Source organism: Schistocerca nitens, chromosome 5 (genome assembly GCF_023898315.1).
Source record: "Schistocerca nitens isolate TAMUIC-IGC-003100 chromosome 5, iqSchNite1.1, whole genome shotgun sequence".
Classification (NCBI taxonomy): Eukaryota; Metazoa; Arthropoda; class Insecta; order Orthoptera; family Acrididae; genus Schistocerca; species Schistocerca nitens.
Genome location: NC_064618.1, coordinates 771,218,172 through 771,234,753, shown reverse-complemented (window position 1 = coordinate 771,234,753; position 16,582 = coordinate 771,218,172). Strand labels below are relative to the sequence as shown.

The 16,582-nt window shown below is 43.2% G+C and overlaps 1 protein-coding gene across 1 annotated transcript in view; it reads left to right on the top strand.

Annotated features, from left to right (window-relative positions):
* LOC126260711 (hemicentin-1-like) overlaps nucleotides 1–16,582 on the top strand; it is a 768,668-nt gene that overhangs the window by 680,647 nt on the left and 71,439 nt on the right. The window contains exon 9 of the mRNA XM_049958048.1: nucleotides 12,604–12,757. Within this exon, the coding sequence (XP_049814005.1) occupies nucleotides 12,604–12,757 (154 nt within the window). The remainder of the gene's footprint in view (nucleotides 1–12,603; nucleotides 12,758–16,582) is intronic.

Sequence of the window (16,582 nt, the reverse complement as noted above, 5' to 3'; positions counted from 1 at the left end):
GTCGCCTGGACGGACAGACAGATTGTTGGTCAGCAGACGTATATAATTAGTTACAACGACTTATCCGCTACGCTTCTCGACAGAAGGAGATGTCGGTTCCGCGACAGCAGTTCAACACAGAAGATGCCATCCCAGATGTTACCAGAAAGAAGTTGGTGTGATACTTACCAGGTGGCTGGTGAGGAGGATGGCACTGCGGCCGCACCGAATGAGTGTCCTGTGAATTCACAAGGAGAAGGCCACGCCACCGCCACAGAGAGTCACGGGCATGTACTGACCGAAGAACACGACGCCTGACGCACCGCTGCAACAGGAGCCGTCACCGTATCAGCGGTCACTGGAATCTGCATGCCACGACTCCTCCGCTCTGCAGCCGCGAGGAAGTGAGGGGTTAGGCCACATTGTATTATTCTGTTTGATTAAACGGCCCTACGTGTCAATGAATGTTAGTGGAACCACCAATGTTTCATTCACACCTCATTCTATGAGCCAAGGAAAGAGCCCATTCCACAGTCCACAAAATATTGCTTTCCCTCCCGCCATCCCTGACCAAATAATGACCTTTACTCCCCTCTGTCACTGGCTCTCAATATGTAGTGTCACTAAACCTGACCCGCTACACGACAAAGACTCTCCTACAGTCGAGTCTACTTAAGGAAATCACTGACACCTGGCAGTGCTTTTGAGAACTTGCGACTGCTAGGCGCAAACGGCTTAGGCGAAAACGATCTCCATCTATAGAGCTGTAGGAAGACGTTGCCACACAGACGATTACAAAATCGCGTTTTAGACACGCAAAGCAGCAGTACCCAGCGTGCAGAAACTGTCCGGGATATACACTGCAAACACAGTTTATTTTTAATTTCCGGTTCTAATATACAATTGGTAAAATGAATGTTGGGACAACGCCAGGTTGTCAGCTATTTGACCTATGTAAGATTAATATGCAGTACTGACATCATTAAGGTACTTTTATGAAAGCTACTTTTAAAGTAAAGACGTACGTAATGGTTGGCTGAGAGACCTCGAAGGTCTGTTATTCTGAGCACCCAGAAAATTGTGTCTGAACCAAAGCCCCTGTGTCACCCCACATAGTCGTCAAGTCGCACTGGCGCCATCGCTTCTGCACCACGAGCCAATCAAAAGGTAGAATCTGACGCACCTCCATGTAAGGGAAATAATGAAGCATATACAGAGGGGTCAAAAAAAAAGTATCCTTTGTTTAAAAGTCTATAACTTGCAAACTAATTGACGCAGTTGTCTCATTTTTGGTGAAAGCGTAGCTTTAACTCCAACTTAAAGATATCACTGTAGGTGGTCGAAATGGTCATCATTAACATCCACACACAAACGATGCCGCCGAATTGCAGCAGAAACTACTGACTGCAACGTGTTCAGTTGGATATTTGCAAATGAATGTACGATGGATTCTCGAAGTTCATCCAATCGTGTGGCTTTTGTCGACAAACGACGTCCTTTAGTGTTCCCCACAGGTAAAAGTCCCGAGGAGTTAGGTCTGGGGAACGTGGTGGATTCTCCACAGCACCTTTACGGCCTATCCATCTTCCTGATAGATTTTCGTCAAGATACGCCCTAACACGACTTTGGTAGTGGGCTGGGCACCATCTTGTTGAAAGTAAACTCTTCCGTCTCCGTACAAGTCTTGGTTGTCAGGTAAAATGGATTTCCGAAGTTTCTGAAGGTACACCTCACCGATAACTGTGCCGTCAAAGAAGAATGGCCCATTCAAGCTCCGGTAAGACAATCCACACCACACATTTATTCCTGGCAAATTCACGGCTTTGTCTACATGGACGTTCGGATTTTCGGCGGCCCAGTAGATGCAATTGTGGCGATTTACTATACCATTGAGTTTGAACTGTGCCTGATCAGACCACACAATCATCTCTGCAAATTCTTCATCGTTGCCCATCATGTTAGTAAACCACTCGCAGTACTCCATTCTACGACCTGGGTCGTCTTCGTTCATTGCGTGTAGCAATCGTGGTATGTAGCACTTCCACTTTGCAGTCTTCCAAATTCGCCCAACACTTGAGCGACTCATTCCAGTTTCACGGGCACACTGTTTTACAGACTTCTGTGGTGAGCGAGTGAATTGTTGTAACGCACGACGGGAGTTAGCTGGACTTGTTACTGTTACAGGTCGTCCAGATCGTTGTTTGTGTACATCTTTAACACAGCCTTCGGCTTCAGATTTGTCTCGAATGCGACGAATCGTTAAACGTGTCGGTGGCTCTGTTTGATACTCATTTCGCCATTGCCGTTGAACCTCATTAATGTTTTCGTACTTAAAATACCACTTCAAACCTGACTTCCTTTCATCGAATGTAAGCCTTGCGCCAGCCATGTTTACTCGAGTAACTAGGAGCAATTAAGAAAAAACACTGACTATCTGGCGTCTGCCATCTGACATAACTAAACAAAGCAATATAACGCTTGTGTGGCGATTGCCAGAACTACAAACTATTACATTACCAAAGTTGAGACACCTCCGTCTATTAGTTAGCCAGTTATGGACTTTTAAAAGGCGGATACATTTTTTGGACCCCTCTGTAGAGATTAGAAACGTGTCGCTGCATATCCTTTCACGTAATCGTCAACACAACCAGTGCGTGATAATGACGAAGAACGCTACCCGAAAGTTCTAAGTCGGACGCTTCCAGGTAGGCAATGCCACATTGTACGATGTTGCTTAACTAAACGTTTTTAATGTAAGATAAAACCAAAACGTCCAACCGATTTTATTCAGTCAGCAACATCATTTCCTGTCTTATCAGATAAATCTTGTTTAAAGATGGCACTAATTCACCATAAATATTACATAGTGTGCTTGAGAAATGTTAGCTTTTATGCACATTTGTCCTTAGCCACTAGAAATATCTTAAACGGAGTTATTTTCCTACGTTGTTTTGAAATAAAAGCTATATTTAATTTCACTGCGTTGGTCAAGTCAAGTGCTGACAGAATGAGAAAACTGTGTATATGGATTTAATTTATTTCATATATTTAATTATTTTCACATCCATGACCAACATTCCCCTTCGTAAAAGCTTAACAGGGATGTCATTACATGATATTATAAGGGCAACAACACGTTGCAAGTAACAAATAATTTATTTGTGCTGCATTTTTAAAACGCCCAGCGGGGTGATATTTAATTAATTACTAACAATGAAGAATATTTAAGAAATCTTCCAGTACTTTCGAATGAATAAACGAGAATTCGGTTAACTGCATGTGCAACAAAAGGATTCTATACAGAACAGAAACATTCGTTAGAGATTTGTTTGAGCATACAGAGGTTTTTGCCCAACAATACTGCTCCATACATTTTTACATGCCCATGTACGCAGCTCCGACAATCTAATAAAACAAAAAATAAAAAATAGGTAGAATGAACGGAGCTACAGTTACTTTTGAAATCTTTAATTTGTTTGTAAGGTCTTTGTTTAGAAGATGTATGTGAACTTCAGTACCGTTACAAGTACATTCTCTTAGAAGAGCAATAGTTTCCCTCTTCTGGTATCCATCCCTCTCGTCAAGCATTCTTCATGTTTTTTGTATAGAAGATATCAGAAGTTTGAGAAGCGAGAATGAGTAAGTACCATCCCTGTTATTGCCTCAATATGCAAATGTCCTACATATCACGACGAGCTTTCACCTAATCATTCAATTGATCTTCCGTTTCTAGCATTAGGTAGTGGAATCACGTCTCGCTTGTCATAATGAATTGTAACACAAAATAAATTTCATTCTCTCGAAAATTGTTGCAATGTTGCTGAAATGATTCTGTCTCGATTTTCTATTTGACGAGCATGCAATAAAAGTTTTCTCATAGTTCATTATATTCCTTTGATTTCACTGTTTCACAAATCAACACTTTTAGTCGCCGATCGCCAAATAAGTAATCTGTGCGCTTTCTTGACGCTTTAAAAATGCGCTCACTGTTGACGGCCTACAGTCATATGGAACATATTCGAGAGAGGACTATGATTAGATCTGAATGCAGACATTTCGTAGTTGTTGAAATTATTGAAATTGAAAGAGCGGAATCCTTGTGAACTCACGTCACTCTAAAAATAGGTAAGACGAAAGCAGAGAAGTATCAGCCCAGCTCATTATTGCCAGCATATTACAATTTTTTGTAGAAGTCATGTACCCTTGAATTTAGAAGTACTGTATACAGAAAAACATTTTTATTGGCAAATAGCTGCGATAATCAGAGCTCCCACCAACCTCCTTGGCCCTCCGTCCCGTCCATGTTTGGAGCTTATTATGGCATTAGAAGGAGTTAGTATTAATTTATTTCGGCGTTAGAGCTCAGATAGAGGTAAAGAGGGAAAGGCTAAGGTTTGTGACTGTTTGTTCATGTTTCGATTTAAATATAGGGCAAAGGAAAAATGCAGCTCTTGGAAGTCGGCATGCGATTCATCATCCAGATTCTAGACAAAACTTTGTCTAGAAAAATTAGAACGCGTGCATTTTGAAAACACATGTATGAAAACGAGGAACTGGCAACACTCTCACATCGTGCGGTGAATCAGGATGTACAGAGGAACGTGTGACCCTGTGCTACTGAAACATCCGTCATAGCTGACTGCGTAGACTGCAAGAGCAGTGGATCGAATCGTCGTCACGTTCATTTGTTCTATTTTTTAGGCGTCTGTTCCTCAGCTCTCGTCGTTTATAAACAGGGCATCACTTAGTCACATGATAGTAGTCTACCATATGATACTGCGATCTATCAAATTCCATGCATATGTCTACTGACAGCGCAGTGCACAACCATAACTGGTCTTGTCAAGTTAATTTAGAGCGGCTTCCAGATGGAGTACACAAACGATGAATACGTTAGTATACTTTTTGTGCTGGGTGCATCCGCTAACCAAGCTGATGCTACTGTTCGGTACCCTCACATGCACCACCACGATAAGAAGGTATTTTTAGCCTACATAGAAGCCATTATTGGTCGGAACACAACATACATATTACATGGCATTCAACGACAGCTATGGTTTCAGCATGATTGGGCAGCACCACACATTAAATGAATCTGCATAACTGTTTAAATGAAACATTTTCAAGGAAATGGTTTGGTAGTGGAAGTCCAACGTTCTGGTCCCCAGATTCCCCCAGACCTTAATCCAATGGAATTTTGTTTGTGGCGGCACTTAAAGAAACAAGTTTATAGTACTCCACCCACGGATGTACACAACATAATAGCTCGCAAGCATGCCGCTTTGGCAATGGTGGCTGCCGGTGTTTTGAGTAGGGTCCAGCAGAGTATAGGCCAGTGAGTGGCTAAGTGTTTGCAGATGCAAGACGGTCGCTTTCAACGTCTTCTCTAAAGGAAACGTTGTTCCTGTATGTACGTACCGGCTAGATGAAGATAATGCAGGAAGTCCAACGTACATAATGTAATTATTGTGTGTAGCATAATGTGCAATCTAGTGTAACCTACCTATTGTTTTTTTGTATCTCATTGGATACAGACGATGTTATTGTATCCACTGTTATTTTCTAATGGCTTTATTTTCGTCATGGACGAAACAAAGTGGTCGTTTATGTCTGTAAGAAGTTCATGTTATGTCTTAATGTTTAATACACTAACAGAAAGAGAAATAAATACACAATATACCACACTGTTTAGGTGGAAACTGGATATAATTTGATGCTTTAAGTGAAAAAGAAGTTTCCCGTGAACATCGGCGAATCTCCATATGTGTTCTCCACTGCACTGCCTCATCTCACAGAGCTACTGGAAGAGCTGCTTTGGAGCACAGAGTTCATCCTGCCTGTTATTGGCCACTGTGCATGTAGCTACAGCGTTGCCAGAGCCTCGTTTTTTGAACAGCATTTCTATTAAACGTATTCGCCAAATGTCCTGCAAATTATGATCATTACTGATTTTCATTGAAATAGTCAATAAAAACGAGAACTATAATTCAGCAATTCAGAACGAGAAAGGTAAATAAATATAATCGCCATTTGTTTGACGAGTTTTTCAACCCAAACAGATCCAGCTAGGACTTGCACTCATCACTACGCTTACCCTATGATCGTAGTCATTCACGATGGTACTCCACGTAAAGCACGAAGATTTAACTGAAATTTCGTATTTCACAACTTTTTTAGTGATCAGTCTTCAGATTGCATCAGCGAGACCCGCCAACAAATCCTGTCCTGTTCCAACCTCTCCATCTCAGACACTTGCACCATACGTCCTCAGTTGTTGGATGCATTCCAACCTGTGTCTTCCCCTACAGTTTTTATCCTCTGCAGCTGCTCCTAGTACTAAGGAAGTTAAATATTGATGCCTTAGCAAATGTCCTATCATTCAGTTCCTTCTTGTTGTCAGTCTTTACTTTATGTTACTTCCCTCTCCATTTCTCTAAGGAAGCTCCTCATTCCTTATATTATCAGTCTGCCTGTTTCTAACATCCTAATATAGCACCAGGTCTCTAACTCTTCTGTTCTCTTCTATTTCGATTTTCCAACAATTCTTGACTCACTGTTATAAAATGCTGTGGGCTCCATACATAAATTCTCAGAATTTTCTTACTTACATTAATGCCGTTGTTTGGTAGTAGACTTCTCCTAATCAGGAATGTCGTCTTTGCTAATGACAGTCTGCTTCTTATGCTCCCTTGCTTCATCCATCGTGTGTTATCATGTTTTCAACGTAGTATATTTCTTTAACTTCCTCTGCTTCCTGGTTTCCAATTAGGATGTTAAGCTTTCCGGAAATCTTATAGCTGACACTCCTCATTACTTAAGATTTTTTTTTTGTTTAGTGTCAGTCCATAGCATTTACTCATTAGATTGTTCATTCCATTAATTCTTCTTCTCATTCACTGAGAATAGCAAAGTCATCAAGAAATCCTATCAAATGGTTCAAATGGCTCTGAGCACTATGGGACTTAACTGCTGTGGTCATCAGTCCCCTAGAACTTAGAACTACTTAAACCTAAGGACATCATACACATCCATGCCCGAGGCAGGATTCGAACCTGCGATCGGAGCGGTAGCGCGGTTCCAGACTGTAGCGCCTAGAACCGCTCGGCCACTTGGGCCGGCCAACAAATCTTATCATTGACATCTTTGCAACCAACATTTTGATTCCACTCGAAGGAAGGAAGGAAGATTGGGTTTAACGTCCTACCGACATCAAAGTCATTAGAGATGGAGCACAAGTTCGGCATATGTCACGGATGGGGACAGAAAACGGAAAATATTTACATTTCATCTCCCATGTGCGTGTTTTCCGCAGTTACCATCCTTGAACCTACGTTTGTCACTCAAACTCCTGTGTTTACCTTTCCAGAGTTTAGAGATGTCAGGTCTTCAAGTGGTTTGAATCGCAGTATCTACAGCCCTCTTGAAATTCATATTCATCTCATCATAAATCACTGACGCTACCGGTTGGTTCTCTTAATATTCCAACTACTGTCTATCACTAGGGGATACTTTCACCGCTGCTGCGGTCATCAAAGCTGCCCGACGATGGAAGTCAGCCGCACTCGCCCGGCGCCACCTGCCGAGGCGTAGCGACTGGCACTGCTCTACTGCCCGCGATTCCAGAGACTGTTACAGTCCCTGCTCAACACCGTCCTCTGCCTCGTTTGGCCTGCTCTGTCCGACCATGGGACGAGGGTGGTTGTACTCGTCACCCATGGCCCTCGGTCACTGCTACTCCCAGGACAGGACCTGACTCGAACATGCACCCTTCTGCACGCCGTGCCGCAACTGGCAGCCAGTGGTGCTTGCCGGACGGCAACACTCACTGCCATCCCTAACGCTGTTTCAGCGCTGTTGCACCCCCCACAGCGTAAGCCTCACCCAGACCCCGGTACGCCAGGTGGGAAGCGAACGTGGCCCATCCTGGACCTGCTGCAGACCGCTGTCACTGCCCTCCTTCAGGCAGATCATGCCATCTCCAAGTGCCCGGCTGCCGTTCCATCCCACCATGGTATTATGTCCCCAGAGGCAGAATACAGCCCGAAGAAGTACATAGACTCAAAGCACAGGTTTACACAGTATATTTACAACATCGCTGCCAGAGAGGCCCCTATAAGCGTAGACCAGCAGAGATCCGAACCGACTGGTCTGGCACAACCCCTAAAGCTAAAAGTGCCTGACTATTTATGCTGCTTTCCCCTTGCTTCTGACGTAGTGTCAGAGAGAGACAGAAACTATGGCAGGGGTAAATTCCCATACGTCAGCCACTTACACATCGCCACTCCTGGCTCTGGCCTACTGCCACGCCTCATACATCGCAATAACTTAAAGCAACGCTGTAGTTCCCTGCCTCACTGTTGTTCCACTCCAAAAAAATCGTATGTGCAATATGCCGCTGCAGCCCCACGCCATGTTTACTCTGCCTGACGTACTGGCTGCCGAATATTACCACACACTGCCAGACGCCCCAGACTTCATCGCCCATCCGCGCCTTCACTGAACTTTAACCAAATTCCCTTTTCCTACGACTAAAAGTAATACTAGCGCAGCACACGTTCCTCCTTTCAACAAGATTCGTCCCAAATCCCAATATAACAGCCGTGGCCTGTGGCTGCGTAAACATACCTTGCTCACAAAACTTCTATGCTGCAGGCTAAAAGGAACGAGAACATAAAATCATTATACACTGTCCACACTGGTTACCCATGCCGTAGCAACAGATGTGTTGGCACCTCCTCTACTGGTGCACGTTTCCACACTCTCCACGCCGGCCGCGGTGGCCGTTACTTCCAACGGAATGGAGCAACTGCCCACACAGCCCGCCAAACCTTGGAGCACATTTACACAATCTTCATGCCTGACCGAGTTGTTAACAGAGGTCAGGCTCGTCGAGGCCCTAGCTGACTACCAGGTCACCTGATCTGCTATTCTGAGATTGTGTGAGGAGCGCTCAAGTCCAAAGTGTATTACTACAACCCTCGTAATCTTCAGTAACTCTCGCAGAACATTTCGGATGAGACTGCAGCAGTTCCAGGAGTCCAGATTCGATCTCTCTTCACCAAATTGCTGACCAGGGCCCTAAAATGCCAAGAGATGAATGGTGCTCACTTTAAACATCTGCTATAGTCGAGTTAGTACAAAAAACGAAGTACCTGGGCCGGAAACAGCAAACGAAATGAAACTTCGTTTTCAGAGGATAAAGATGTTGTTTCAGCGATTACATAGTCGAAACTAATTTACAAGGAAATTGGGAGTATGAGCCCACATTTCGTTATGACGTTGGCCTGGATATGTGCGCTGATTTGTTTGGGAAGCCCTTTCTCAGGAAAGCTCACGGCGGCTGTAACTGGTTACGAATGCTTGTTTTCGACATACCTTGATTTTCGGCTCTTTGACCGTATTTCACAGTGATATGTACAGATAACCTGGCTGTGTACCGACAAGCACAGAGATATCCATACCCTCTGTCTTCTCCATTGTCTAACTGGCCAACACGGTCCTTCATACCTTCCTCTCTCCACGACCTCATCTGGTAAGGCTAAATAAATAAAACAAACCCGTTGCAACTTCTTTCCTGCGATAAACTGGTCTTTGATATCCTGGATGCGCGCACTGGGACGAAGATGCCTTTAGATCTGGTACTGCACATATTCTATGGGGGATAGATGTGTAGATCTCGATGGACACAGAGTAAATCAGCCAATCGCAGACATTTTTAGAGATGTAGGTCACGTAAGGACGGGAATTTTCCCATAAAGAAACGAGATCATGATACTGTCTCATGAAAGGTGACACTTGAGGAGGTAGGATGTCCGTAACGTGCTGCTGTGCTCTCAGAGTTCCTTTAATCACTACCAAGCATGACCAAGTCATACTAGTAGGCTCCACACACCGTGACACCACGAGTAACTCTCGCCGACGGTGGTCATCCAGGTTGGTGCAGAACTGTAATTCAGAATGCGACGTCATCACTTATTTATTGGTACATGCTTCTGGTTACAGCACCACTCCAAAAGTTGCAGTTTATGTTGTTGTGTTAATGGTATCCTGCTAATGGAACGCTAATTCCCCAGCTTGGCTGGTGTTAGTCTCGACCACTGGTATGGGACTGCACAGAGTTTTGCTGGGAGCCCATTGTTTGTCCTCAGATGGCTCATGCAGATGTGAAGTCATTACGATGTGCTTGGCGCATTATATAGCGATCGTCTTTTGAGTGCACAGACGTGACAGATTGGTGTCTTGACTATGCATATGCCTGTCCTGTCATTTGCATGGATACTAATTTCGTGTTACTGTCGTAACCGAATGTTCCGCAAATAATAACATTGTACGATTCGACCAGCCGGCCAAATGGACACCACATGCTAATGATCGTGTCTCACACGAGTATGTAGCATATTCACGTATTTCACAGTGATCGCTCGATATCTGACGCTGTTCACAGAAACCCGAACAACAGGGGACTGACGTACTGGGACATGCATTGATACCGTGAAATAGTGTGTTGATAATGGCTAAGCACTAACCGAAATCTAGATTTGCCTAATAAAACCTGAAAGAGATGGAAGACTGATTCGTAATTAAAAACGAGGCTGCGAGGTGGCAGTATTGTTTCTACATCTACATCCATACTCCGCAAGCCACCCGACGGTGCGTGGTGGAAGGTACTTTGAGTACCTCTATCGGTTCTCCCTTCTATTCGAGTCTCGTATTGTTCGTGAAAAGAAAGATTGTCGGTATGCCTCCGTGTGGGCTCTAATCTCTCTGATTTTACCCTCATGGTCTCTTCGCGAGATATACGTAGGAGGGAGCAATATACTGCTTGACTCTTCAGTGAAGGTATGTTCTCGACACTTTAACAAAAGCCTGTACCGAGCTACTGAGCGTCTCTCTTGCAGAGCCTTCCCCTGGAGTTTATCTATCATCTCCGTAACGCCTTCGCGATAACTAAATGATCCTATAACTGCTCTCCGTTGGATCTTCTCTATCTCTTCTATCAACCCTATCTGGTACGGATCCCACACTGCTGATCAATATTCAAGCAGTGGGCGAACAAGCGTACTGTAACCTACTTCCTTTGTTTTCGGATTGCATTTCCTTAGGATTCTTTCAATGAATCTCAGTCTGGCATCTGCTTTACCTCTGAGGCGCTGCAGTCATGGACTGTGGGGCCGTTCCCAGCGGAGGTTCGAGTCCTCCCTCGGGCATGAGTGTGTGTGTTTGTCCTTAGGATAATTTAGGTTAAGTATTGTGTAGGCTTAGGGACTGATGACCTTAACAGTTAAGTCCCATAAGATTTCACACACATATGAACATTTTTGAACATCTGCTTTACCGAAGATCAACTTTATATGATCATTCCATTTTAAATGACTCCTAATACCTACTCCCAGATAATTTATGGAATTAACTGCTTCCAGTTGCTGACCTGCTATATTGTAGCTAAATGATAAAGGATCTTTCTTTCTATGTATTCGCAGCACATTACACTTGTCTACAATGAGATTCAATTGCCTTTCCCTGCACCATGCGTCAATTCATTGCAGATCTTTCTGCATTTCAGTACAATTTTCCGTTGTTACAACCTATCGATATACTGCAGCATCATCCGCAAAAAGCCTCAGTGAACTTCCGATGTTATCCACAAGGTCATTTATGTATATTGTGAATAGCAACGGTCCTTCGACACTCCCCTGCGGCACACCTGAAATCACTCTTACTTCGGTAGACTTCTCTCCATTGAGAATGACATGCTGTGTTCTGTTATCTAGGAACTCTAGTCCGTATAATCTGTCACCCCTTCAGCTGATTAACTAGTTACTGCAACGGAAATATATCTTTACGTCTATGTTGTAAAGTAAGAAAGGAACTGAAAAAAAAAGTCTGATGGAGTGAGGCGTAGTAGTAAAAAACAATAGCAGTGCTTTAGAGTCATTTTATTAGAAGGAAGCGGCTGATATATTTAAAAAAAATCGTTCTAGTGCTAGTGATGTCGGTTTATGGAAAAGTTTTTATTTATTCATTTTTTTATTAGTTCTGATCGTTTTAACGAAATGCAACCTTCCAGTGAAACGACTGATGCAGGTAAAATAAACAAAACAGTGCCAGAAACTGCACTGTATTGGTGTAATAAATTGGCGTTTCTAGCTTGCAGTGAGGTTGACAAAACAAATGTTCAGATGCGTCAGTAGAGTTAGCTCTAGACGTGTAACAACAGTCGTTAGGTACGAAGAGTACGTATGTTCCTTTTCCACGAGTGTGCTTGAAAAAATTTCTCGGAAGGAAATTATTTTGCACCACTGTGTTTCTACCCACGACTTCAAACAAGTTTTGCTGTGCGGAGTGGCCGCGCGGTTTGAAGAGCTGTGTCACGGACTGCGCGGTCCCTCCCACCAGATGTTCGAGTCCTCCCTCGGGCATGGGTGTGTGTACTGTTCTTAGCCTAAGTTAGTTTAAGTTAGTTTAACTAGTGTGTAAGTCTAGGGATCGATGACCTCAGCAGTTTGGACCCTTAAGAAGTCACATACATTTGAACATTTTCAAACAAGTTTTTCCCCCAAGGGCGTGAGCTGACCCTCGAGAAACGTGCTGAGCTACTGGAGACCGGTGTGTTCTGCTGTGCAGGGCCACCTGCTGCGGCCGGGCGCGGGGGTGGTGCTGAGCAACCTGAGCCTGGTGCTGCAGGCGGTGGGCCGCGCCGCTAGGGGCAACTACACCTGCGTCGCCTTCAACGCTGAGGGCTCCGGCCAGAGCCGGCCCTTCCCTCTCGACGTGCTATGTGAGTACCGCCGGTGTAAAATCTCACGCTAGTCCGCTAACTTTTCATCAAACAATAGCTACGCACACTGGAGGTATAGCTTCCCCCCCCCCCCCCCTCGCCCGCTCTTTGGATACCTGTAAGTAACGTAAGGACGTTCTGATGATTTCAAAGGGAGCTTTAGGCAATTATTGAAACATTGCTACAGGACACAACAGAATGTGAATGAGTAGCCGCGAGAGATGAAACACGCAGGCAGCAGAAGAGCACACAAGGATGAAGATGACACTCACAAGGGGAGTCCACGACGTTTCGAACGCGGATTTACTTCAAACTTCATACACTCGTAGTAGCTATTCCATTAGGACAACAAAATGTGTAAGCAGTAGCGCGTACTTCTCAAGCGTTATTGAGAAAATTGCAAGATAATTTCGGTCGTTAAATATATATGGCCGTGCGTGGGCGTTTTTACCAGGAAGCGGCGGCAGCCGAGTGGGTAGCATTCAAGCCCCGTGATCGCTGGATCGAGTCCCGTTCGTCAGGTTTTTTATTTTTAACTCAGTCATTTTCTTTACTATTTATATAACAATTGATATAACGGGAAAACTACGTGTAATCGGATGAACTTTAATTAAATTTACAATGTTATTTGGCAGTCTACAAATTTTTATTATCATAATAATATAATATTCATAACTATCAATCAGTAAAAGACCAAACGCATAAAGTGATACTGAAAATGTATGAGAAATCCCTTATACCTGGAAGGAGCCCGAAACTACTTGTTACCTCCAAGTTTTCACCGGCACAGACGGCTTTTGAAAGATGTACAAATAATCGTCGCTTTTGACATTTTGAGTACAATGGCGGGATGGTATTTTTCATAAAAACATGGAAAACTTGAAGAACCACCTGCATTGAATAAATGCTGTTTCCGCATACGCAAAGTCTTTTGAGGTTTTCCGTGGAAAAACAAACCTCGTTAACATTTTCAAAAACATCTCTTTCAGCCGATAATTTGGAAGCAAACCATGGATGACGCAGCATTTTATCAAATATCGGCGCTGATAACTGATCATGGAGTATCGAGGGTATTTTAATAGCGTCTTCACGAGAAGCTATTTCTCGTTCTTTTTTCGATTAAATACGAACAATTTTGAAGACACGGACAGGCATACATTTTCAGTATAACTTTATGGGTTTTGTCGTTTACTAGTTAAGAGTTATGAATATTATATTATTTGTGACAGTAAAAATTTGTAGACTGCCCAGTAACATTGTAAATTTAATACAAGTCTATCCGATTACACGTATTTTTCCAATTATATCAACTGTAATGTAAATAGTAAAGAAAATGACTGGGTTAGAAATTAAAAAAAAAAAAACTGACGAACGGGACTCGATCCAGCGATTACGGGGCTTCAACGCTACCCACTCAGCTGCCGCCGCTTCCTGGTAAAAACGCCCACGCACAGCCATATATATTTGACGACTGAAATTATCTTGCGATTTTCTCAGTAACGCTTGAGAAGTACGTGCTACTGCTTACACATTTTGTTGTCCTAATGGAGTACTACGAGTTTATGAGGTCTGAAGTAAATCAGCGTTCCAAACGTCGTGGCCTCCCCTTGTCAGTATAAATACAAGGTGTTTCCAAAATGACTTTACAACTTTCAAAATTCATATAAATTAATCCATTGTACCTACAGAGATGATTTTAAAGTCAATTTGTAGGAAAGTACATCAAGTTTTGTCTCGCGTAATTCACTACTGCCGAATCCTGCCGTAAGGATCGCTAGCGGCAGTTGCGTTAAAAATGACTGAATTCACTGGACTCGAGCATGCTAGCTGTGTGTTTTGATTTGAAGAATCGAAGTCGAGATAAGAGTTCAGCGTAATTTCCGTACCAAGTTCGCTAAAGATCCTCCTAGCACGTCTAAGGTTTATGAGTGGCATAAATTGTTTGAAGAATCATGGTGTTCGGTAAGACATGGGAAATCATCAGATCGTCCAAGCGCATCTGACGACGTCGTTGACAACCATCAGCTAGATAGTATACCTGGATATGATACAACAGTTTTTGATACCAAAGAATGATAAGGGTGACCAAGAACGAAATGTTAACTTCATGCAAGCTGTTGCACCCCCCCCCCCCCCAACTTGGCTGACGTCCGGAATTTTCTCAGTGATCTCTTTCCAGATCAATGGATTGACCATGATGCGCCAATTGCATGACCCCCACATTCCCCTGACCTGGCACCACTCGACTTTGTTTTGTGGTGATTCATCAAAGATATCGTGTTTGTATCTCCTGAGCTGGCCTCTCTACTGAACTTAGAGCAATAATTTATGCCGCCCCTGAGCAAGTTACGCCTGCAATGCAACAGTGAGTTTGGGAAGAAATTGACTTCCGAAGGGATGTGTGTAGGATAACCAGCGGAAACCACAAACAGGGTCTTTAGTTTAAGGTGAAAAACGTTGATGTGTTTCCCGACTAAATAACACCAAATCCAGTTCTATATCTTTTTAAAGTTGTAAAGTTCTTTTGAAACACCCTGTGCGTATATAACACACAAAATATTGAGTCTAATTGACGAAAGGGTAAAATTTAAACTGCAGCAAATGGTGCAGGAAAAAGGAAATGCAAACATGATACTGACTTTAAGATCAAGATTACAAAAGAGAAATTTCTGTACGAGAAATGCTAGGATGTAAAATCAGCTACATCTAGAGGAAAGATAGATGTCGTCCATAGGAAATTAAGAGACGTTAGAAAAAAATGCATCTATATCTCTACATCTAAATACATACTCCGCAAACCACCGTACAGTGCGTGGGGAAGGGCGCCCTTTACCATAACTAGTCCTTTCCTTTCCTTCCACTCGCAGTTAGAGCGAGGGAAAAACGATTATCTATATGTCTCCGTATGAGCTCTAATTTTCATTCCATATCTTTGTTGCCCCTATGGAAAATGTATGTTGGTGGTAGTAGGATTGTTCAGCACTTAGTTTCAGATGCCGGTTCTCTGAAGTTTCTCAGTAGTATTCTTCGAAATTAATGGTTTTTCCCTCCAGAGATTCTCACTTTAGTTCCCAAAGCATATCCGTAAGACTTGCATGCTGATCGAACCTACTGGTAACAAATGTAGCAGCTCGCGTCTGAATTGCTTACAAGGGAACCTCCCCATCGCGCCCCCCTCAGATTTAGTTATAAGTTGGCACAGGGATACGCCTTGAAAAACTGAACACAGATCAATCGAGAAAACAGGAAGAAGTTGTGTGGAACTATGAAAAAAATAAGCAAAAGATACAAACTGAGTAGTCCATGCGCAAGGTATGCAACATCAAGGAACGAGTGAGCTTACGACCGCCGTGGTCCCGTGGTTAGCGTGAGCAGCTGTGGAACGAGAGGTCCTTAGTTCAAATCTTTTATCGAGTGAAAAGTTTAATTTTTTATTTTCAGACAATTATCAAAGTTCAGGCACTCAGACATAATCAACTGCGCTCTCCAAAATTCCAGGACATGTTCAGATTTGCTTGGACATATGCAGGATTTGACGGTCTACACATGGAAATATTTGAAAACGTAAAAAAACATATGTTTTGACAGAGCACAGGGAAAACTGTGCGACTGTGAAACTGTTGCATTCATTTTTTGCCGTTTATGTGACAAACTCTTATGTTTTCATCGCTTTTTTGGGAGCGATTATCACATCCACAAGAAAACCTAAATCGGGCAAGGCAGAAGAATCTGTTTACCCATTCGCCAAGTGTGCAAGTTAGATGGGTCGACAACATATTCCTGTCATGTGACGCACATGCCGTCACCAGTGTCGGATAGAATATA